Here is a 26,737-nt window from a genome sequence, read left to right on the forward strand (position 1 = left end):
CTAAACAAGAAAATATATTTAATATATAAGTTTAATCGTAGAAATATTTTATTAATCAGAAATATCTTACAATGTAGCAATCTCAGGAATGTCCTTTTAAATACGTAGGTGCTGACAAAAAAAAAAAAAAATCTGTAGTGTGTGTATTAGTGATTAAATTGTCAAATATTTGTTACTGAGAAACTCGAAAATGATCAATCTGAAGGTATTTAGCGCCAAACAGAGGGTTATTGTTGTCTGATAGCGGGAATCTCTGTCTACCGTGTGGTAGTCAGCCATTCCGTGTTTTCGCTATACAGTTGTCTTTGACGGCGGAGAGAGATCATAACCGTCTAAATGTTCGTCTGGCTCTCGAACGGCAGAATACTCGGTCTATATGATGCAATACCGTATTTGACCTTGTGCATGCATATGGAACTTTTCGGTGAAACTCTTGTATATTGTAATAGTGGACTTGATGGCTCTGGTCTGCCCTTGGTGAGTGCCACATGGACATATGCTCTCCTTTCGGGAGATTCGTGGGTACATGCCGTAGATGCTGTATATATTCAACAACTTTTTCATTTCATTTCATTTCAACTTATTTTCGTGCTTATATCCAATTAAGTTCAAAAAGCACGCTATCCTGGGCACACATCTCAGCTATCTGGGTTGGCTGTCCAGGACAGTGGGCTAGTTGTTAGTTGGTTAGTGTTTAGTAAGAGAAAAGAAAATGGGATCAGTAATTAAAGAAATGTTGCTAAAAATTCACTAGCCCTACTTTACTTTAGTAAATACAATTTTACTAAATAATAGTAATAATCGATATGTCACCTAAAGAGGGAGATGGTGCTTAAAAACACTAAGATTAGGGATGTGTGGTGGTGGGAGTGGGTCACAGGATATTCATATTTTAAAAAATAAGAATAAAATGCAGCATTTTTCACTAGCCGTTGGGCATGGTAATATTAGTTATTTCCTAGCCCAACATTAAATATCACTAGGCGTGGGAGTGGGGTTACAATAATATAGAAGCCGTGCCTTATACCTACTCACTGAGCCCTCAAGAACTCGCTCTGGGTTGGAGCCGGTACCGGGCTGCGAACCCTGTACCTACCAGCCAATAGTCCGATGGCTTAACCAATGCGCCACTGAGGCCGGTCCATTGAGCTATATCCTTTGCAAGTTTGAGTTTCCTTGAGCTGGTCTTGGGAGTGATGGTCCTTCTGTTGGCGGTGCATGAGTAATGAGGATCCCCTGTGGAGTGGCGGTCCTCCTGGGAGTGGCGGTCCTCTTAGGGGCGGGCACTTGGAGGTGGATCATGGAAGAAATTACGGCTTTGCCCTATTGCCCTATCGATACTGCCTTGTACATAGATACAAAAAAAAAAAAAAAAAAAAAAAAAATTTCCGGGGAAGCTTGACTCGACCCTCCTATAAATGTGTCTCGCCTCAGTTTAGACCCCCTCCCCTGGTAAACGTCTTGCACACACGCCCAACATGCATAGGACTTCGTCCCCAGGGCCCCGTAGCTGAGGTTAATCATAATGACACGTAAGCATTACAGCCGTTCCTCAAAGCAACCTCTATCGATTAAAATCTCCTTTGCAAAGAAATGCGAAGAATGTAAATAATACAATCTCTACCGACCATTCAGAACGTCTAGGATTTGTTCACTAGTATCGGACATCCAACAAGTAACTTTAACAATGTATTTGCGAAACGATAATTGCTGAATGCATAAGCTTTGAGAGTTATCTCCCATATACTAGTATTCATGTGAAGGACATATAACCTAAACTGTTTTTCACTAAACGCTGAGTTTCATCAAAGATATCTTGTGTGTATTAGATCCATTTTAACACAAATGAGTTCGTACCTTTCTTAGAAAATCATCAAATCATCAAATTATCATCTGATTGCCATTTGACGTTGGTGGCTTACAACTACATCGTACCAATTGTAAATTGTCACCGTAATTTACAACGACGGTAAGCTACTTCGAATCGGGGAACTTGTCAGCGATTGTAGGAAGAGGTGTCGGTCACAACGGTAAATAGTTACGACGATTATAGTGAAAGAACCCGCTTTTGATTTAACTACATTTTACAGTTGAAGAAACAAGAACTGGGATGTGGACGTTAACAGCAAGCATTCATACGCATATTGACATACTATTAAATAAAGGTAAAACTATTACTTTTTCCCCCACTAGAGACTGACCACCACCCAACACCACCGGGGACCCCGACTCCGGATTCCTACGGGCCTGAAGGGTGAGCTTTAATTGAATATCCCCTGCGCGTGCTGTAACCTCACCGTGGTGCAGGGGTGTAACATTTTCTTTGAGAATGGCCAATACAGCACAAATTGAAGTTTAGAGTAAAATTCGGTGTCCGTAAAATTCTGTGATATTTGTATTTGTATTTTTGGCACAGTTCTTTACACTGTTTTTGTTTAAACCTTGAATTTTTATATTGATGTTGATCATCACTTTATTTATTTGCATTATCATAGTTTGACACCCAATAGCCGATGTATTTTTCGTGCTGAGGTGTCGTTAAACATTCATTCATTCATTCATTCATTCATTAATTGAATATAGCCAGGAAAATAACTATGGATGATTGAATGGATGATTGATTGAATAAATGAATGAATGGATGAATGAATGAATGAAAGACTGAATGAATAAATAAATGCATGGATGATTGAAGGGTTCAATAAATGTTGTATGCCAGGTTCGTGTGACCTCCTCTTTGGGGCATAAATTAAAGAGGTAGGTCACACAAGGTACCCAGGGCCAGGTGTCAACCCCATGTCAGGGTTAAAGGATCTTCGTTGCAACCAGTTTCTTGAATAAGTAAATTCATTCCATACGGCAAAATTGATCCATTTGTTTTTAAAACTGGCTTTTGTGTTGTGTTTTTAGGAGAATTATTAATTATTGGCAAAAGTTCTTTTAGTCCTTACATCTCACGATATCGAAGTGTATATAAAATCTAGGCTTTAAATATGTTTTCTTCCATATTATGCTAGGGACAAATACAGATAAATAACGCAACATTTGTGTTCATAATACATTTTATTTTGTAACCATAATGTTTGCATTAAAATGTGTGAAATCTAAACTAATTCCAGAGTAATTAATATATTATATATATTAGCTGATAGCTCTAGCACGTTCTGTTTTCGTCGTGAAAACGTGTGTGTGTGTGTGTGTGTGTGTGTGTGTGTGTGTGTGTGTGTTTGTGTGTATGTGTATCTCTCTCTCTCTCTCTCTCTCTCTCTCTCTCTCTCTCTCTCTCTCTCTGTGTGTGTGTGTGTGTGTGTGTTTATATTTGTTTGTTTGCTTGCTTCTCTCTCTCTCTCTCTCTCTCTCTCTCTCTCTCTCTCTCTCTCTCTCTCCTCTTCCCTCCCTCTCTCTCTCTCTCTCTCTCTCTCTCTCTCTCTCTCTCTCTCTCTCTCTCTATATATATATACATATATGTGTGTGTGTGTGTGTGTGAGTGTGTGTGTGTGTGTGTTGTGTGTGTGTGGGGGGGGGGTACATATATGTGCTAATATATCTACATAATTATATGATTAATCTATCATTATATCTAACTATCTATCTCTATAAATTATCTACCTATTAACCTGTCTATATATACATGTGTATCAACATTTTAACTTAATTTTACATTCAAAATCACACACATTTTATATTTATTAATTGTTATTTGCATATTGACAACACGTAGTGTAAATAGGGCACCCATGTTTTTCTTACAAAATGAATGATATGGATGCTTCTCTGGAGAATTATTTTTTACACTATTTCTTTGCTGTAGCTACTACCTCAATGATTTTTCATGCTTAAATCATAATCTAACAAAATGTACGTAGAAATACAAACACAGCAACCGTGGCGTCAGTGCATTCTCATTAAAAGTCTTGTTACATTTATTATCTTGAACATGTTGTAGATTTTTCATTTTGTAGTCAAGTGATAACTAAGACTAAACCTCCGTTTAACGCATCAGTTCACTGTAAGTAAATGTAAACAAATAAAAACAATGTATTTTATTTATTATATATTTATTTATTTTGTACTGACAATTGATGTGATCATAGTCTTCTCGTCTACCATCACTTCCAATACCATCATCTACATCTCATCACATCTACATCTACATCTCATCACATCACATCTACATCTCATCACATCTTCCACCATGTAAAAAAACAGAAGGATTGCCTTCAAACCATGGACAGGACACAGCAAGTAATCATCTTTACAGTGAGAACTGGGCCTTGCCGTTTAATCTCCCACTTCTATAGACTCAAACTTGCCAACTCTGATGAATGTCCATGTGGCACTGGTTCCTAAACACCGAAACAGATCCTCCAGTCCTGCCCAACATACAGCACTCTGAGACAAGAAACCTGACGGTATCCTGTGGACCCCAAAGAGAAACGTTGGGAGACCGGCGGCGTCCCTTCGACGGACAGCAAACTTTCTGGTGATAACAGGACTAGAAGTCTGAGCATGGCTTTAGGATCGCAGAAGAAGAAGAAGATGGAAGATGTGATTAAGAAGTAGGTGGCGGTGCTGGTACCTAAATAATGCAATATAAAAACCAGCAGTACCACATTGACTATTATAGCAAATGAAAAGAGAGAATATCTAGGGATCTATAAATTGAAAACAGATTATAGTATACAGTTTAAAAACAAAACGCGGACACACATACAGACCACCTTTCACGACTATTTGTACACAAATACAAAACGTAGATTAAAAATTTGCACGTGATCACTTTCTGCAAATAGTTCAGTTCTAGAGGTCAAGCTGTAGTCCAACTCTTTTTGACAGTATCATGCCTAGATACCCAAGGTCAGAAGACCCAAGATAATCATACACATCAGTTCTGCCCATCACTGGCCGTCTTGAAAAGGCAATAGTATAAAGTATAAAACAGTTTTCCATAAATACAATTTCACGTACATGCAGTACGCTGCATAGCTTTGACCAACACCACGTTGCATCTCAAGCTATTACACGTTCCTTGACATACACAATAAACCAGCAACACTTTCATGTTGTGTTGCCACATTCATGAGAAGAAAATGGGGCAAACAAAACTACTGTTGTTCACTGACATCAGAAACGAAATATTTAATTGTTCATTTCGTTGAGATATATTACTTCTTTCAATAAAAGAAAAAGCATCACATGTCAATAATCTTCAGTCATAAAATAAAAATGATTGATTCTATTTTTCAACATATCAATATCATGGGATATTGCCATCCCACCATAGAAATATAAACTCCAATAATGACGTGAGCCTAGGACATCCAATCACCAACCTTCATCACAGCATATACTGTCACATCTTTTAACAGCATAACAGTCTGGCTTAAAAGAGATATTATGAAGTAAATGGCATGTTAAAACCTTTTTTCATGTTAGTCATAGACAAAGAGATAGGTTAATAACACTTTTGATAAATTTTACGTATTGCTAATCATGCATCTCACAAAGTTATGTCCATGTTAAGAAGACATAAGCCTAAAAAAAAGTTCGATCCAATCGAAATTGAAAAAGTCAATAATTGACTACACTATCGGACAGACAACAACGGACCATTTGATTGGACCCAACTCTTGTTTATAATAAATAACTATTTGATTGAATAAAATTATTTGGCACATGATTTCCGTGGGTATTATATTAGTATAACTACAGACTTCCAGCAGTTATACGATTTACTCTATTCTGACTGGACGACGTCATTACGTCAAATGAGACGTCATTACGTAAATGGGTCATGGAAAGGACGATTTTGTGTATTTTAAATTAAATATAAGTGTTGTTTGTCATTTTTGGTGTGACTTAATCGATGTATAACAGTTACAAATTCGCTTCGCTACTCTACGCGATTGTATACACTTGTGACACAGATAAATTCACAAAAAACAAACAAACAATTATTATATAACTTATATTAAGTCAGGCAGAGCCAGAGTCATAACATATAGTTTGAGGGGGCTTTTTTATTTCTACGGTAAGTAACATTTAAAAATTAATTATTAAGTAAGTAAATAAATAATGTATTTATTTATTTTTATTTTTATTATTATTAAGTTTTTATTATTATTTTTATTTTTATTATTTATTTATTTACAACTCTTGTTAAAATGCCTTCTTTTTCTGTTAATGCTGGACTGTGTATGCTTAAATACAAAATAAATATAAAAATACAAATAATTTTCACTTTTCACTATCAGTGAAAATAAGTAAAGCCAGTATAGAATATAGCTGTATAATATATTAGTAAATTAACTAATTAATTAAAATAATAAATAAACAAAACAAATAATAATAAATAAATAAAATAGTTCTTAGTGTCTTAAAACTCATCCAAATTTCCTGAATGTGCTGAATAAATTCGTCCCACAATTGTTTAATCAATCATACTGAGTAACTCAGTATTTTTATTCATCATTTTTCGTGCTTCACAATGTCAGAGTTCACGACCTCTGATCAGCTGATGACCTGCGCAGGCGCTGTGTGTAAAGGTCTCATTCAGTGTTCTGCCTTTCAAGGTAAAGTTCAACATGTTACACAATAAACAAACGCTCGAAAACACATTCGTTGTAATACACATAAATATAAACTGATTCTTACAGGAACTCGTTTAACATTGAATACATATGACGAGATCGTTCTGATTGGAATATAGTGGAGTCACATAGCTCTCCTTGGGTTTCGTCTGTACATAACGTTCCTCCTGTTATTTGGCCAGCTGAACGGGAAGAAATCGAAATTGTCAGGATTGAAAACCCTCAGGGGACCCATCACCCTCCAGGGCCAGAGTCGAAACATCTGCCACGGCATGTAAACGTTTTTCGGTCGTACTGGAGTCCTTGAAATTTTAACTTTTTCGCAGGTTTTGTCTTTTGGACAGACGCACTCGCAGTGTCGGTTCACGAATCCTCTGTTCGTACATGTGATGCCCTTCTCGCAATGTGCTGTGAAACAAAAACAAATATTTTGAATATGAATGAATGAATGAATGAATGAATGAATGAATGAATGAATGAATGTTTAACGACACTCCAGCACGAAAATACATCGGCTATTGGGTGTCAAACTATGGTAATGCAAATAAATAAAGTGATGATCAACATCAGTATAAAAATTCAAGGTTTAAACAGAAACAGTGTAAAGAACAGTGTAAAGAACTGTGCAAAAACACAAATATCGCAGAATTTTACGGATACTGAACCCTACTCAAAACTTCAATTTTGTGCTGTATTGACCATTCTCAAAGAAAATGTTACACCCCTGCACCACGGCGAGGTTACAGCACGCGCAGGGGGTTTTGAATATGAATGCAAAGTATTACTTCTAAAAATAACCAGATATATTACCACTATCTTTTTATCTATGGATGAACAAAGGAACACAACTCGAATTCAAATTAATTAGACAGGCAACATACTACATGATATAACCTTCAGTTCTAGAAATTTTAACGTTTGTTTTGTTTAACAACACCACTAGAGCACATTGATTTATTGATCATCGGCTATTGGATGTCAAACATATGGTCATTTTAACACAGTCATAGAGAGGAAACCCGCTACATTTTTCCATTAGTAACAAGGGATATTTTATATGCACCATCCCACAGACAGGATAGCACATACCACGGATTTGATATACCAGTCGTGGTGCACTGGCTGTGACGAGAAATAGCATAATGGGCCCACCGACGGGGATCGATCCCAGCAACTCGAATTGAAATTCATTAGACAAACAACATACTACATGATTTAACGTTCACTTCTAGAAATTTTAAAGTTTATTTTGTTTAACGACACCACTAGAGCATATTGATTTATTCATCGTCGGCGTTTGGATGTAAACATTTTTGTAATTTAGAAATATAATCTTTGAGAGGAAACCCGCTAAAAAAAAAGTCAAAACTGGTAACAGAAATATGGATTCGAGAAGACAGACAGGAAGGGTGATATGAGAAAAGTGGAAAACAACAACTTTTTTCACTAATCCTGCACTAATCCGTCCATACATACGGTGAAGGCCATATTTATAGACAGTTCACTGTTTGTTATCAAACTAAACGTTTCGCCTTCATCGAAATGATACATCATTATAATATAATTATATGCATTATGATATGCAAAAAAGATTACAATATAGGTACTGTTGTTCCAATTAAATAACAATACAATAACACGTCATACATGTGGCAATGCACAGAATAGCACAACGCATTGTATAGTAGTAGAGCACTGCATAGCACGACATGACATGTCATGGCATAGCATAGCATAGTATAGCATATATAGCATAGCATGGCATGTCATACCATGCTATAGCATAGCATGGCATATATAACATAGTATGACATGGCATGGCATAGCATAGTATAGTATATATAGCATAGCATGGCATGGTATATAATAGCATGGCATATATAGCATAACATGACATGGCATACCATAGTATAGCAAAGCATAACATATAATAAATATGAAACAAATAACTGCACAGCATCACATTAGTATAGCCTATTGCAGATCAGTAACTGCGTGTTTTAGTAATAAATGTTAAGCAATTTTAAACTAAAAACAGGCGTAGCGTAGTCTTGACATGGGGAGGGGTGGGGTTCAAATATCAATCTAGTGGACACCTTTGTCTACATTTTCCTAGACACCTACATGAAAAAACTAATATTGCGCTGTAAAACTTGTTTGGCCTCAGCGGGAGATGGTTCGTCCGACACCACCCACTCAGCCACCCATCCCAAACTCCTATCTTAATTCCCTAAAAAACGTGAAAGATCTGCAAATAAATGACAATATACCCCAGATCGTGGTTTACTTACGTTGCTGTTCAGACTGTTAATTTGTGTTTGATTAAACCTGTTTCAATGCAAATATATGATCTTCAATAGTCTTTAGGCCCCAGTATTATATAAGATGTAATAAGAAGAAATCTAACATAATTAGAACATAACTGAGACTTTGGTGGAAGTTTGGCACATGGGGACATGAGTAATTATGTTGAAATATAATCGTTTGAGCAGTTAAAGATGAATACAAAATTAAAGATAGAACCAACCACGTATCTACATGACAGGCCCTTGCGTGAAGGAAAATCAGTTAATTCTTAACCAACACTTTGATCATTAAAAATACCTTTCTTGTCTTGTGTGCTTCTTTGGAACTCAGACCATCCATAAGGTTGGCCCTATCTCCATGCCTTGTTTGGCAACACATTGCTGTCCACTGTACAGGACAACCGATGGCTATAGGTCTTGAACTACGTTTACTATTTCATCTGACAGCCAGGCTGCATCCGACGTTTTGAAACATCTGATGCCACCATCTTTGTTTTCACAGATTCGCGGTCTTTGTGAACTAACAGTCAGTCGTACAATTGTTTGAAGTTAAGTTTGTTTGATTTAAAGGGACAGAATCTAGTTTTTAAACAATAGGACATATTTTTTACTGTTAAGGCCATTTTTTGATAATTGAAATAAGGCATCACTTATATTTTATTGTTTTGAGTATCCATTTCCGTACATCCGAAGTGTTTTTGGTCATCCTAGTGTTTCTAATACTAAAAAAGAGAGCATTTTTAAAAACGCACGTGCGTCTGAGAATAATGGTCATGGAGAGGAGCTCTAGTCTATTTTTGAAAGGTATTTCCCCGTTTGAATGTCACAGAAACTAGGGTCTGCGACTTTAACGACACCACTAAAGCATATTATAAATATTAACCATCGAATAATGGGTGTCAGGTATTTGGTGATTTTGTCATGTGGTCTTCAAAGGAAACCTGCTACATGTTTTCCCCCATTAGCAGCAGGGAATCGTTTATATTAACTTTCCAACAGAAATGCCAGTACATACTACGGTATTTGATATACCGGTCGTGGGTAACTGGTTGAGACGGGGGGGGGGGGGGGGGGGGGAACCCTGATCCGCCGAGGTGGTTCGATCCTACAACCCATGCATCTTAGGCGACTGTTCTGCCGACTTCAGGAGCTAAATTCAACACCAGAACTACTTTACATAAATACCAAAATTGGTTGTATTCTTATAACCGGCCTCGGTGGCGCAGTGGTTAAGCCATCGGACTACAGTCTGGTAGGTACAGGGTTCGCAGCGCGGTACCGTCTCTAACCCAGAGCGAGTTCTTAAAAGGTTCAATGGGTAGGTGTAAGGCCACTACACCCTCTTCTCTCTCCCTAACCACTAACCATCTAACCACTAACCCACTGTCCTGGACAGACAACACATATAGCTGAGGTGTGTGTGTGCCCAGCTTAATTGGATATGAGCACGAAAATAAGTTGAAATAAAATGGAAATGTGTACATGTTGTTCTCCATCTCGTGTCAGGTTGATGGTGTATTTTATTACACCACGGTGAAGCTATTACCTATAACAAAGTTTAAATCTTTTCCAAAAATATGGGATATGTCTTTCGCATAAGTAAAATTAAAAAAAAATATAAAGCAACAACAAAACAAGCAACAGACAAGAAGCAAAATAAAATCTTGTTTATTAGAGATTTATAGCATTGAATAACAACAAGCAAGCAAGTAAGCAAGAAAGCAAGCAAGCATATATATATATATATATATATATATATATATATATATATATACACACACACACAAGTGCAGCTAATATAGTTGACTACAGACAAAAGCTAAGCGAAGCATAAAATGAATAGCAGGTCCAAAGAAGCTATAGGTTTTCTTCCCACCATATACACATACTGTAATACCCGCCTCGCCCCCAACCTCACTCTTAAACTTGTAAATTATTTCTCCACAAAACCAGATATAGCCTTTCATGTTAATATTATGTTTAAATGAACTATCCTGAATCTGCAACCATTGTAAGATATTTCCGACTAACAGAGACTTTTTGCCAACTAAACTTACATATTAAAATGTCTGTATATTCACTGTGTTTGTGGTCGTATGTTAATGTTTGTAGTAGGCTATCTTCATTCTAGGGCAGGGCGTAGCCCAGTCGGAAAATGCTTGCTTGATGCGCGGTCGGTCTAGGATCTACCCCCGTCGGTGGGCCTATTGAGCTATTTCTCGCTCTAGCCAGTGCACCACGGCTTGTATATCAAAGGTCGTGGTATGTGCTATTATGTCTTTGGGATGGTGTATATAAACGATCCCTTGCTACTCATGGGAAAATGTAGCGGGTTTAATCTTTATGGCTATATGTCAAAATTGCCAAATGTTTGACATCCAATAGCTGATGATTAATAAATCAATGAGCTCTAGTGGTGTCGTTAAAGAAAACAAACTTTCTTTCTTTCTGTGTTCTACTTCGCAGTGTATATTTTTTCCATACGTACACAATTACTGGGAGGTTAAATCAGGTTGGATCCGTTACAAACATCAGAACAACAACAAACACCTTGTTTATACAGGCACTGATATTATAAACTGTTACAGTTAAAGTTTGTTTTGTTTAACGACTCCACTAGAACACATTGGTTGATTGACTAATTAATCATCAGTTATTGGATGCCAAACATTTGGTCATTCTGACTTAGTCATTAGAGGAAACCCGCTACATTGTTCCTAGTGCAGCAAGGGGTCTTTATATGCACTTTCCTACAGACAGTGAAGCACATATCACGGCCTTTGACCAGTTATGGTGCACCGTTTGGAACGAGAAAAAACCCCAATCACTTGAATGGATCCGCTGGGGTGATTTGATCCTGCGACGCAAGCACCTCAGGTGAGCACTGAATTAACTGACTTAAATCCAAGAACATATCTTTAATATTCATGAAAAGGGCTCTGTTAGTAGTAAACATCTTACAGTGGTAAACAACACCTCGAGACAGTCCCTTTAAAAATATCTGGCTTTCGACATTACTGCCTTAAAATCAGTTCCGCACCCTCCACTGTAAATATTGTTTCTACGGACCTGAATATTGGCTGCTAATTATACAAACTAATTAAGCACTATGGATTATAAGTAGACTACAAGGTAGACAACTCTGTAAAGCGTAACATTGTCTAGTAGTTATAATATTGTTACATCCGTGTCTAATACTGTTCCACAAATATATTGACTTAGGGAGGAAAGGGATGACACGATTTTATTAAATTTATTTATTTTATTGACTTTTATTTTTAATTTTTTTTTTTTTTTTTTTACCGGGCTAGGTTGAACAATGGCTACGTTATGAGTTGTTCGGCTGATATTGTATTATATACTGGTTCGAATACAAATACCGGCCGAAATCTAGAGTAAAGCTGTATTCTAACCGGACCCGAGCGACGCGAGCGATGTGAGCGATTATTTTAGAAATCATTGATTTCAATCACCGTATCCTAACCGCACGCGTACGGCGCGACAGATAATTATGTAGCGTCGCACGCGTGCGGTTAGGATGCGGCAATTGAAATCAATGATTTCTAAAATAATCGCTCATATCGCTCACGTCGCTCGCCTCCGGTTAGGATACAGCTTAAGTTGGTGTTAGGCCACTATGTCGGATTATCTTTTACTAACCAGTAACAACTAACATTAGCCCACTGTTCTGGACGGTCTGACAGCCCAGATATTATATATAATTAAGAGGCCAAACAAAAAAATAGGAAAAGGAAATTGTGATAAAAATCTATTTGATTTGTGGATGTTTTGAAATATTATATATCATATTATAATTCAGTATGTTATACATCATATCGCTCAGAAAGTTGTCCACCGTATAGAGGTGATAAAGTAAAAACAAATATATTAAAATCAGTAAAATTAAATATTGCTTGCAAGCAACGACATATAGGGATCTTTCGCACCTCTTAATTTATTGAGCTACAAGTTGCTCAGTGTTAATGCGCCTTTACCAAGCAAGCGTCACTAGAATTGCATTGCGATTTCGTTTTGGTACCAACCGTGGCAGTTGTACATTAGGTTCACGACTTTGGTATCGTAGAACGAGAGCTCGGTCACTTTGCCGATGGTCTTCTGGAAACGGGCGTCCTTTGTCAGTATGGTTTCTTTAACTCCGTCACGGGAAAACGCCTTTAAATAAACAAGAAGAATTGATAATTGTTTTCTTTTTTTTACCTGCAATATGAAGCATACTCTCATGCTACCAGCTATATTAAATATTATCATCCATGTAACTTAAGGGTTGGGCATGGCCATATTGCTCTGAGGACAATAAAATAATAATAATAATAATAAATAAATAAATAAATAACACAAAAAAACTTAAGGGGTGGGACCTTGTTCATCAGTCTGTAGAGCGCTCGTCTGGGATCCTTTGATCGCAGGATCGAACACCCTCGGTGATTTTTTTTTTTTTTTTTTTTTTTTGGGGGGGGGGGGGGGGTTGGGTTATGTGTGTGGGGGGGGGGTTTTGGTTTTTTTTGGAGGGGGTGTTGTTGGTTTTTTTGTAATAATAACCCAGCCAGTTTCCCATGACTGGTATACTATATCAATCAAAGGCTGTGCATGACTGACAATGAGAAAGCCCAATCAGAGAATGAGTCTGCCGTGGGACACCCCAGGTGAGTTGTTCTCCCCAATACTCTGCTGTCCGGGAGCTAGACGGACATTTGGACGGCTATAATCGCTCTCCGTCAGAGCTTAATCTATAGCGAAGACACCCCACCCCATTATTTTTGGAATATGGTCTTACCAACAAAATTTTCAAATTGCCCCCATCATCTCAACTGCTCCCCCCCCCCCCCCCCACCCCTCCTGCCCCGGAACCACCTACTGGCTATGTCAGAGGCTGGATCCGTGGTCGGCGTGCCTGAACCTTTAAGGATATGGGCACGTTAATAGATTTCCCATTCCCATACCCATAGCGAAGACACAGAATTTCTAATTACTACCGGGTAGGTTAAGATGGCCACAGACCACAATTAATTACGCTATATGTTTCTATATAGCCTTAGTGGCTATAACATTTTTATTAATATCAGCAGGCCCATGGGTTTTTGTATGTACCTTTGCCTGCCTGGAGGACACATACCCACCCTGGATAGGACAACCTCTGTTGTCCAGCTCTTTCTCCCAGGATATTGGTTTAAACAAACACACCCACTAAATCTGGCCAGAGTACACCCATTTTACACAAAAAGCACTACTTTTGCATGGGCCAGAATTACCACAAACAAGTCTTCAATGTCAACAAGTTACACATTTACAAACTACATGCTCCCCACTGTCAACTTCAGTCAAATAGTTGCCCCTTCATAGCTGTCTGCCATGAAATAATCACAATCGAACACCAGACTACTTGCGCGGACAAACTTCCGGATTTCCGGACGACCAAATGGGAAGATAACTGTAATCTGAGGCCAGATTCCCGCTCTAATACTACACTAGCCCTGTGTTTGATGTTAAATATCAGTGCTACACGACTGGTATATCAAATGCCATGGTATGTGCTATCCTGTCTGTGGGATGGTGCATATAAATGGAAAAATGTAACGGAATTCATCTCTATGACTGTCAAAATTACCTATGTTTGGCATCCAATAGCCGAAATCAATGTGCACTAGTGGTGTCGTTAAACAAAACAAACTCTTTAAATATCACTACATATATCATTTGCGAGTTCGCCAATAACAAATATTTTACATATTATCCATTATGGCATATACTACAGTAAGAAATCTGACAGCACCCTCTTTCAACAATGTTCCGGTTAAATACCTAAGTGCTGACGGGTTTCTTCCTGTAGTGTGTGTATTAGTGATTAATATGTGAAATATTTGTTATCAGCGAACTCGAAAATTATCAATGTAAAATAACATAAAACATAGGGTTAGTGTTGTATTAGGATGTAGACTATCAAATCAAATCCTATAGACCACAATAGTAGCATGTGGCTAAAACTCCTACCTGCAGCGTATCAATCGACTTAAATACTACGGATATAAATACTACCACCCCTCACCCTTAAAGTATATTAGAAAAAACATTGGTTCCGCATAAAATGTTAGTACTATTTTACTGATACCACCTACATGTTTCAAGCACAAGGTACTTGACACAGTCGTAGTAGATGAAATAAAATTGCATACATGTTTTTCCCAGACGAAACTTTTTTTTCTTTTTTTTTAGGGGGGGGGTGGGGGGTTGGGGATGAGAGGCAACCATACATACAAACCACACTGGCTATCAGTCGTGTTATGAGGCAAATGAAAAATACTTTGTTACAGTAACAATCGCAAGCATATCCCAATCGATGATGTGGAGAAATAGGAAGTGTGATTGGTGGGGCCATGGTCCCCATATCCCTACCCCCATCCCCACACACACACCCACACAAACCTCTGGCTACACCAGTGTTGTGTTTTTACCTTCGGGCCGTAGTGCATGACCGATTCGTAGTCGTATGGCACACTATAGTTGTGTACACTGGACCACGTCCGTTTTTCGAAATCCCACAGCGTCCCCGGTGACGCGTTCTCGTAGCGTATGACAATGTAGTCGTCCCGGTCAGGTCTCTGGTGCTCGTGAATCAAGCCAATAGCGTGTCCGATCTCATGCAAGACGATACGCTTCTGCAATGAAACAACGTCGTGGATTGGTTAACGTTATAACAGTCAGTGGTCAGGGTAAACGATTATCTATGAAAACCAGATAATGTTGTGGGTTTTTTGTTTGTTTGTTGTTGTCTTTTTGTTTTTTTCGTTTTGTTTTTGTTTTGTTTTGTTTTGTTTTGTTTTGTTTTGTTTTGGGGTTTTTAGGAGGGATTTAGCTCAGTTAGTTGAGTGCTCGCTTGAGATGGTTGCGTCGCAGGATCGAACCACCTCGGCGGATACATTCAATTGATTGGATTTGTTCGTTCCAATCAGTGCACCACCGCTGCTCAAATGCCGTGGTATGTGCTTTCCTGTCTGTGGGGAAGTGCATATAAAAGATCCATTTCTGCATTAGAACAAATGTAGCGGGTTTCCCCTCATGACTACGTGTCATAATTACCAACCCAATACCCGACGATTAATTAATCAATGTTCTCTAGTGGTGTCGTTAAACAAAACAAACAATTGGGGTTTTTTGTTCCTCAGTTATTCATTTTGTTTAAAGGAACATGGAAAGAATGACAGTGAACTGTTGCTACTATTTAGGTCAAGGGGTGAATAGAATAACTATAATGGCTATTAGATGGAAAGTGTAGGTTGGAGAGAGTGGCGTGAACTTATATTAGAATATCATGTGAAAATTTTAAATGTATAACCAAAAGACATAATTATTGTATTATAAATGTATTGATTAAAACAGAACACTGACGGCCCACACTCCATCCTCCATTAAGATCAAGTTTTTAACAACCTTAAAGTACACTTACGATTCTGCATTCATTCTGTAAAGTTATGTTCTGTCCGCCTCCGATCATGCCTACATGAGAACTGCATCTGTAAGAAAGAAAAAAAAATGTTTAAATATATTTTCTTCTCACTTTATCCTTAATCACCGGCCTCGGTGGCGTCGTGGCAGGCCATCGGTCTACAGGCTGGTAGGTACTGGGTTTGGATCCCAGTCGAGGCATGGGATTTTTAATCCAGATACCGACTCCAAACCCTGAGTGAGTGTTCCGCAAGACTCAATTGGTAGGTGTAAACCACTTGCACCGACCAGTGATCCATAACTGGTTCAACAAAGGCCATGGTTTGTGCTATCCTGCCTGTGGGAAGCGCAAATAAAAGATCCCTTGCTCAAAATCTGTGTGGTCCTTAACCATATGTCTGACGCCATATAACCGTAAATAAAATGTGTTGAGTGCGTCGTTAAATAAAACATTTATTTCTTTTTTCTTTCTTTATCCGTAATCAGTTTTTACGGGTCATGAAAATCCTAAACTGTCCTTGAATTTTGTTCTTTTAAAATCCAGACATGGAATGTCCTGGAAATTTAGGCCAAAACTTCGGTGGTTTATTTTTTGTTTCGCATCCTTGTTTTTGTTGTCCCCATAACCTGTCTAAATCCAGACAACAATTTGTTTTAAAAACATTCACTGATTGAACATTTCATGTCTTGAAAACAAACAAAAATGTCTTGAAAACGTCCTGGAAATGTTATTGAATTTGATTGGGGTATTTTCAAGTGTAAGAACCCTATTAATACATTAGTTGGTTAATGCTAAATTAATGCTAAATCAAATGGATTTAATTCAATGTTAATTCGTCCTTCTGACATACGATAGGATTCCCCACAAAATCACCACACCCTCATAATTATTTATTGCTCTAACAAGGGGCGGAACGTAGCCCAGTGGTAAAGTGCTCGCTTGATGCGCGGTATGTCTGGGATCGATCCCCGTTGGTGGGCCCACTGGGCTATATCTCATTCCAGCCTGTGCACCACAGCTGGTAAATGCCGTGATATATGCTATCCTGTCTGTGAGAGGGCGCATATAAAAGATCCCTTGCGACTAATGGAAAAACAAAGTAGCAGCCTTCATCTCTAAGAGGCTGTCAAAATGACCAAATGTTTGACATCCAATAGCCGATGATTAAAAACATCAATGTGTTCTAGTGGTGTCGTTAAACAAAACAGACAAACAAACATTGCCCTAACCAGTGATCTGTGATTGGTAAAGGACATATAGAGGACACCATTTCTTGAATCTTAATTTCTTATAAGCAGGGTACTTATAAGTTTGTTTTTATTTAACGACGCCACTAGAGCACATTGATTTTTTCTTATCTTCTCATCGGCTATTGGACGTCAAACATATAGACATTCTGACACTGTTTTTTTTTTAGAGGAAACCCGCTGTCGCCACATAGGCTACTCTTTTACAACAGGCAGCAAGGGATCTTTTATTTGCGCTTCCCACAGGCAGGATAGCACAAACCATGGCTTTTGTTGAACCAGTTATGGATCACTGGTCGGTGCAAGTGGTTTACACCTACCCATTGAGCCTTGCGGAGCACTCACTCAGGGTTTGGTGTCGATATCTGGATTAAAAATCCCATGCTTCGATTGGGATCCGAACTCAGTACCTACCAGCCTCTAGACCGATGGCCTAACCACGACGTCACCGAGGCCGGTGTGACGGTTAACACGACTAGAACTGGGATGTGCAAGTGTACTGGAAATGAAGTTGGAAGACAGTAGAAGGAAGGAAATGTTTTATTTAACGACGCACTCAACACATTTTATTTACGGTTATATGGCGTCGGATATATGGTTCTGGTGCAGGGAACATGTTCTTTTAAAAATGTTTCAAAGAGGCAAGACTGTGTTCGTGAACATCCCATTCTCAAATACCACATTACATTATACAGTGGTGTGATGAAAGAAAGTAATGTTTTATTTAACGACGCACTCAACACATTTTATTGACAGTTATATGGCGTCGGAAATATGGTTAAGGACCACACAGATATTGAGAGAGAAAACCCCCGCTGTCGCAACTTCATGAGCTACTCTTTTCGATCAGCAGCAAGGGAACTTTTATATGCACCATCCCTCAGACAGGACAACACATACCACGTCCTTTGATATACCAGTCGTGGTGCACTTGCAGGAGCGAGAAATAGCCCAATGGGCCCACCGACGGGGATCGATCCCAGATCGACCGCGCATCAAGCGAACGCTTTACCACTGGGCTACGTCTCGCCACAGACAGTAGAAGATGCTGGGGCGTGAAGAAATGAGATGTAATCAAAGGACAGAAAGGAAATCGTGCCGGGGGGGGGGGGGGGGGGGGGGGGGGGGGGGGGGGGGTAAAAGAAAAGTGTTTATTTTTATCAATTGTACTTACCCTACTCCGCCTCGGAAACGGATAAAATTGACATCACGTGACATCTTCATTCGGAAGCGTATGCAAGTGTGTTCTTCCCACTCGTACATAGATCTCTCAATTAACATGATCTCACTCCATGCTGCAAGTAAAAAGAAAGAACAATAATTAAATATGATATATTATATGTATACACAGTGAAACTTCTCAAAACCGGACCCTCTGTAAACTGGAATTCTCTCAAATCCGGACGTTTTTCATTGTCCATTTTCAGATATTTGTGCAGAAGAGAACCTCTCTAAACAGGATACCTCTTAAAACCGGACGTTTTACTTGGTCCCTAGGGTGTCCGGTTTAGAGGAGTTTCACTCATGTATATATATATATATATATATATATATATATATTTATTTAAAACCCACACTTTATTGATCATACCAAGTTTAAAAAGAGGGATCAGTGGTTCGCGTACATAATTGGATTTACTTGATGTTAACACAAATTCATGTCTAAACACTGTGGCATGTATATTCCGGAATTCGAACATACACTATTTTCTAATCTGCATCGTTACTTTCAGACCCTATATCCACCCTTGTATTGTGATAACCCCAAACGTTTTGTTGTTGTTTTTGGTGTGTGTTTGGTGGGGTTTCGTTTTGTTGATTTGTTGGGGGGTTGGGGTTTTGGGAGGGGGGGGGGGGTCGTTTTTGGGATGGGGTTCTATTGGTGTTGTTAGGTTTTTCATTTTCTATTATTATCATCTTTTAATGTAACAAAGAGTAATACACAAATTAGTTGTTTAATCTTTACAGAGAAAGCAGAATTTAAAACATCATATGTAGTTATACTTACAGAAGTCATCATAGTTGAACTCGTAGGGTATGACTTTGGTAGGCCACCTGTATTTGTTGTGTTTGATTGCCTTCCTCTTGAACCGTCGCATAAAGGCGGGTAAGAGGCGAAATTCACCTCGCACCTCCCGCGGGATTCTGTGGTAAATAATATAGAAATAAATATGACAATATTCATTCATCTATCAATTTAAAAATTAGTTCAACTTATTTTCGTGCTTATATTCAATTAAGGTTCAAGAACGCTGTCCTGGGCACACACCTCAGCTATCTGGGCTGTCTGTCCAGGACGGTGGGTTAGTTGTTAGTTGGTTAGTGTTTTGTGAGAGAGAAGAGGGTGTAGTGGAATGCTTCTACCCGTTGAGCCCTTAAGAACTCGTTCTGGGTTGGAGCCGGTACCGGGTTGCGAACCCTGTACCTACCAGCCTGTAGTCCGATTGTTTAACCACCGCGCCACCGAGGCCGGTCTCCATTCATTTATCGATGAATCCATCCGTCCGTCTGTCCGTCCGTCCGTACGTACGTATACGTATGATCACATACATGCCTTCTTACATGCATGCATACATTCATACGTGCACATTGATACATACGCATTGGTACATACGCATCGATTCATACGCATTAACGTATACGTATCTAATCATACATATCAATACATACATACTGATACGTTCATACACATTGGTACATATAGTAGTGATATGTGAAAACTCAAAATCCTATGTATTATTTATGTGTGAAAAATCACAATCCTCTCTATTGATATGTGAAAAGTCATAAGGCTATTTAATATTGGTGTGTCAAAATTACAACTCTGTGTGAAATCGCAATCATGTGTATCACTGATAATTGCAAAAATAAAATCCTGTGTATAACTGTTGTCTATCTATAACTGTTTTGTGCAATCACAATCAATCTATAACTGTTATGAAAAATCACAATCAATCTATAACTGTTGTGTGAAATCACAATCAATGTATAGCTGTTGTGAGAAATCACAATCAATTATAGCTATTGTGTGAAATCACAATTAACTATAACTGTTGTGTGAAATCACAATTAACTATAACTGTTGTGTGCAATCACAATCAATCTATAACTGTTATGAAAAATTACAATCAATCTATAAGTGTTATGAAAAATCACAATCAATCTATAACTGTTGTGAAAAATCGCAATCAATCTATAAATGTTGTGTGAAATCACAATCAATCTATAACTGTTGTGTGAAATCACAATCAATCTATAACTGTTGTGTGAAATCACAATTAATCTATAACTGTTGTGTGAAATCACAATCAATATATAACCGTTGTGTGAAATCACAATCAACTATAACTGTTGTGTGAAATCACAATCAATCTATAACTGTTGTGTGAAATCACAATCATCTATAACTGTTGTGTGAAATCACAATCAATCTATAACTGTTGTGTGAAATCACAATCAATCTATATCTGTTGTGTGAAATCACAATTAATCTATAACTGTTGTGTGAAATCACAATCAATATATAACTGTTGTGTGAAATCACAATTAATCTATAACTGTTTGTGAAATCGCAATCAATATATAACCGTTGTGTGAAATCACAATCAACTATAACTGTTGTGTGAAATCACAATCAATGTATAGCTGTTGTGAGAAATCACAATCAATTATAGCTATTGTGTGAAATCACAATTAACTATAACTGTTGTGTGAAATCACAATTAACTATAACTGTTGTGTGCAATCACAATCAATCTATAACTGTTATGAAAAATTACAATCAATCTATAAGTGTTATGAAAAATCACAATCAAACTATAACTGTTGTGAAAAATCACAATCAATCTATAAATGTTGTGTGAAATCACAATCAATCTATAACTGTTGTGTGAAATCACAATCAATCTATAACTGTTGTGTGAAATCACAATTAATCTATAACTGTTGTGTGAAATCACAATCAATATATAACCGTTGTGTGAAATCACAATCAACTATAACTGTTGTGAGAAATCACAATCAATCTATAAATGTTGTGTGAAATCACAATCAATCTATAACTGTTGTGTGAAATCACAATCAATGTATAACTGTTGTGTGAAATCACAATTAATCTATAACTGTTGTGTGAAATCACAATCAATATATAACCGTTGTGTGAAATCATAATCAACTATAACCGTTGTGTGAAATCACAATCAATCTATATCTGTTGTGTGAAATCACAATCAATCTATAACTGTTGTGTGAAATCACAATCAATCTATATCTGTTGTGTGAAATCACAATTAATCTATAACTGTTGTGTGAAATCACAATCAATATATAACTGTTGTGTGAAATCACAATTAATCTATAACTGTTTGTGAAATCGCAATCAATATATAACCGTTGTGTGAAATCACAATCAACTATAACTGTTGTGTGAAATCACAATCGATCTATAAATGTTGAGTGAAATCACAATCAATCTATAACCGTTGTGTGAAATCACAATCATGTGTATGAGATGTTAAAAATCACAAATCCTGTGTATTATTGATGTGTTGAAAATAAATCGTGTATATCATTTGATAGTTGTGAAAAAGTCACAATTCTATGTTTTATAGATGTGTGAAGTCATAGTCCTGTGTACGTTTGGCGATTGTGGAAATCACAATTCTATGTTTTATAAATGTGTGAAGTCACATCCTGTGTACTTTTGGCGATTGTGGAAATCACAATGCTATGTTTTATAAATGTGTGAAGTCACAGTCCTGTGTACTTTTGGCGATTGTGGAAATCACAATTCTATGTTTTATAAATGTGTGAAGTCACAGTCCTGTGTACTTTTGGCGATTGTGGAAATCACAATTCTATGTTTTATAAATGTGTGAAGTCACAGTCCTGTGTACTTTTGGCGATTGTGGAAATCACAATTCTATGTTTTATAAATGTGTGAAGTCACACTCGTGTGTACTTTTGGTGATTGTGGAAATCACAATTCTATGTTTTAAAATATGTGTGAAGTCACACTCGTGTGTACTTTTGGTGATTGTGGAAATCACAATTCTATGTTTTATAAATGTATGAAGTCACAGTCCTCTATTCTTGTGGTGATTGTGGAAATCACAATAACTGACAATGTACTCACGGTCTCTTGTCATACATGAAGTTGAACTGTTCCTGCGTCAGACACATGTCCAACTCGGTCGTAATGTAACCCGGGGCAATACTTAGCACCTCCTGGCCATAGTCTGTAAGAAATAACCATAAAAAACACATGTAATCTTCTGAAGGCCTCGGCGGTTTAAAGTAAACTTTAATTTTAACATACAGTCCTATAGAAAACCCATGTACACATTTTTTTTTATTAGCAACAAGGGATCTTTTATATAAAATATTTCACAGACAGGACAGTAAATACCATAGAATTTGATATACAAGTCATGTGAAACTAGTGGGAAAAAATAATCATCATCAGAGAATAGTTGATTTGTTTATTTGTTTTCTTTAACAACACCACTAGAGCACACTGATTTATTAATCAATCAGCTATTAGATGTCAAACATTTGGCAATTTTGACATATAGTCTTAAGAGGGGAAACCTCGATACATTATTCCATTGGTAGCAAGGGATTTTTATATGCACTATCCAATATACAGGATAACACATACCACGGCATCTTGTATCAGCTGAGCTGCACTGGCCGGAGCGAGAAATAGTCCAATGGGTCCACCGACGGGGACCGCGCATTAAGCGAGCGATTTACCACTGGGCTACGTATGATAACAGAGCCTTTTAAATGACTACAATCATACATTAAACACATATTCTTGTTCATATTATCAATGTTTGTATACGTAATGTGTTTTGTTATAATGTTCTGATGTTTGTAGAAGCTCAAACATCTAATATTTTCTGAAAGGTAAAATCCAGTTTGGGCTGTTAAAAACATTAGGCGAAGAAACCCACTGGACATACAGACACTGATATGCTAAACTAAAAAAAATGTATGTGATGTGTATTGTTTGTCGTCAAAGTGATTTGTTAATTAAAATCATGTTACAAAGGCAGCAAACTCAGAAAAGTCCCTTAACAACAATTAAATAGTGCGGATTTGTTGTTATTTTCACTGGTTTTCTTTTTAAGTAAATGGATATGGACACTAAACTGAATAACACAGAAAATAAACTGAACTGAACTAATTTCAATAGAATTAAACAAATCTGGACATAACTGAATGGAAATGTACTGAATTGGATTGAATAAAATCAGCAGTATGCTAAAACAATGCAAAGCCCACTAAAATCAACCGCTTGCTGAAAATAAATGTAAAGACTCTGAAATCAGCAGCTTGCTGAAAACAATGTAAAGCCCACTAAAATTCACAGCTTGCTGAAAACATTGTAAAGCCCATTAAAATCATCAGCTTGCTGGAAACACTGTGTAGCCCACTGAAATAAGTAACTTGCTGAAAACATTGTAAAGCCCATTAAAATCATCAACTTACTGAAAACATTGTGACGCCCACTAAAATCATCAGCTTGCTGTAAACATTGTAAAGCACACTAAAATCATCAGCTTGCTGTAAACATTGTGAAACCCACTAACATCATCAGCTTGCTGTAAACATTCTGAAGCCCACTAACATCGTCAGCTTGCTGAAAACATTGCAAAACACACTAACATCATCAGCTTGCTGAAAACATGGTAAAGCCCATTAAAATCATCAGCTTGCTGAAAACATTGTAAAGCCCACTAAAATCATCAACTTGCTGTAAACATTGTAAAGCACACTAAAATCATCAGCTTGCTGTAAACATTGTAAAGCCCACTAAAATCATCAGCTTGCTGAAAACATTGTAAAGCCCACTAAAATCATGAGCTTGCTGAAAGCACTGTAAAGCCCACTGAAATTATCAGCTTGCTGTAAACATTGTGAAACCCACTAAATTCTGCAGCTTGCTGAAAACATTGTAAAGCCCACTGAAATCATCAGCTTGCTAAACACATTGTAGAGCCCACTAAAATCATCAGCTTGCTGTAAACATTGTAAAGCACACTAAAATCATCAGCTTGCTGAAAACATTGTAAAGCCCACTAAAATCATCAGCTTGCTGAAAACACTGTAAAGCCCACTGAAATTATCAGCTTGCTGTAAACATTGTGAAACCCACTAACATCATCAGCTTGCTGTAAACATTCTGAAGCCCACTAACATCGTCGGCTTGCTGAAAATATTGCAAAACACAATAACATCATCAGTTTGCTGAAAACATGGTAAAGCCCATTAAAATCATCAGCTTGCTGAAAACATTGTAAAGCCCACTAAAATCATCAGCTTGCTGAACACAATGTAAAGCCCACTAAAATCATCAGCTTGCTGAAAACATTGTAAAGCCCACTAAATTCTGCAGCTTGCTGAAAACATTGTAAAGCACACTGAAATCATCAGCTTGCTAAAAACATTGTGAAGCCCACTAACATCATCAGATTGCTGAAAACATTGTAGAGCCCACTAAAATCATCAACTTAATGAAAACAATGTGAAGCCCACTAAAATCATCAACTTACTGAAAACAATGTGAAGCCCACTAACATCATCAGCTTGCTGAAAACAATGTGAAACCCACTAAAATCTGCAGCTTACTGAAAACAATGTAAAGTCCACACAAATCAGAAGATTGCAAAAAAAAAATCCAAAACAATGTAAAACCCACTAAAATTAGCAGCTTGCTGAAAACATTGTAAAGCTCACTAACACAGAATTGTACTGAACTTGGCTGGATTAAATTAACAGTTTTTGAAAATAGTTTAAAGCCCAAAATATTTCACAACAAATAGTTTAGTGTACTGACTCACGCTTTAAAGGTGCAGATCTTGGATTTAACCCGTAAAAATGGATACTTAAGTTTAGTTAATTTACAAAACGTGCGTTTTTAAAAACAAAATATGAGAAATGCAACCAGGATGACCAGAAACGGAAACACTTCGATTGTACGGAAATTGATAACCTAAAGAATAAAATAAAAGTAATGTTTGATTTAAGTGACCATAAACATAAACAGCTCTAATAAAAAAATTTAGAAATTAAATATGATGTAGTGTTTAAAAACTAGGTTCTGTCCCTTTAAAATATTACCCCCCCCACACACACACACACACACACACACACATCTGAACATATCCTGCCACCCCACCCACTCTTTCAGATCTACGTCTGCTCGCGGGCCTCCATTACAGTATTAAAAAGAGATAAAGGCATAACAAAATATTTGCTATTGAAACGAAATCCAAATGATGAATGGGTGTGAATGTACACTTTACAGACAGTTTCAAGATAAATGGATGTCGACGTCACGTGTTGAAAGCCGTATCATTCATTCTTTTCAGCTATAACTACTTTACATCAAATAACTCGTCACATGTATCGAAACAACTTAAGGTGCGGTACCACGGTGCAACTTGCAGTAATGTTGTTTTTTTTCAACATTAAATATAATGTTCTGAATTTGCTGCCATTGTTAAGATGTATCCTATTGACATAGTTTTTTTTCCCGGGACTAATCTTATTCATTACATATATATATATGTAATGAATAAGATTAGTCCCGGGAAAAACTATATATATATATATATATATATATAATATATATAATATATATATATTGTTTTTTTGTTTTTTAAAGAGACGAATGGATATTTTGCCCATTAACCTGGGTTCTTCAGTAGATACAGAATATGATTTTTGTATTATTATTATCTGAATATCATGTTTAAACTCTGTCGGTCAGGACTACTATTTGTAGGAGCGTTTTCGGCTGCAATACAATCCAGGAGGTGCTTACTTCATTTCCATTTGTATGTATATACAGCGAAACATCTCAAGACCGCACCCTCTATATACAGGAATTCTCCAGAAAAAAACGAAATAAAAAACGACGTTTTCCATGGACCCGTTGTTTACGCATTTAAAAAAAAACGTTTTCATGGCCCCGTTGTTTACGCATTAAAAAAACCCTACAGTTTACGTCTCTCTCTCTCTCTCTCTCTCTCTCTCTCTCTCTCTCTCTGTGTGTGTGTGAGTGTCTGTCTCTGTCTCTCTGTCTCTGTCTCTCTCTCTCTCTCTCTCTCTCTCTCTCTCTCT

At 37.3% G+C, this 26,737-nt stretch overlaps 1 protein-coding gene across 1 annotated transcript in view; it reads right to left on the minus strand.

The window, feature by feature from the left end:
• Window positions 1–4,041: 4,041 nt before the first annotated feature.
• LOC121373424 overlaps window positions 4,042–26,737 on the minus strand; it is a 47,022-nt gene continuing 24,326 nt past the window's right edge. The window contains exons 3-9 of the mRNA XM_041500073.1: window positions 22,740–22,842; window positions 19,614–19,750; window positions 18,780–18,900; window positions 16,359–16,425; window positions 15,367–15,570; window positions 12,940–13,069; window positions 4,042–6,998 (exon numbers count right to left, since the gene is read on the minus strand). Coding sequence (XP_041356007.1) covers window positions 6,715–6,998; window positions 12,940–13,069; window positions 15,367–15,570; window positions 16,359–16,425; window positions 18,780–18,900; window positions 19,614–19,750; window positions 22,740–22,842 — 1,046 coding nt within the window. The 3' untranslated portion in view covers window positions 4,042–6,714. The remainder of the gene's footprint in view (window positions 6,999–12,939; window positions 13,070–15,366; window positions 15,571–16,358; window positions 16,426–18,779; window positions 18,901–19,613; window positions 19,751–22,739; window positions 22,843–26,737) is intronic.

This window comes from Gigantopelta aegis, chromosome 1 (assembly GCF_016097555.1).
Source record: "Gigantopelta aegis isolate Gae_Host chromosome 1, Gae_host_genome, whole genome shotgun sequence".
In the NCBI taxonomy this organism is placed as follows: Eukaryota; Metazoa; Mollusca; class Gastropoda; order Neomphalida; family Peltospiridae; genus Gigantopelta; species Gigantopelta aegis.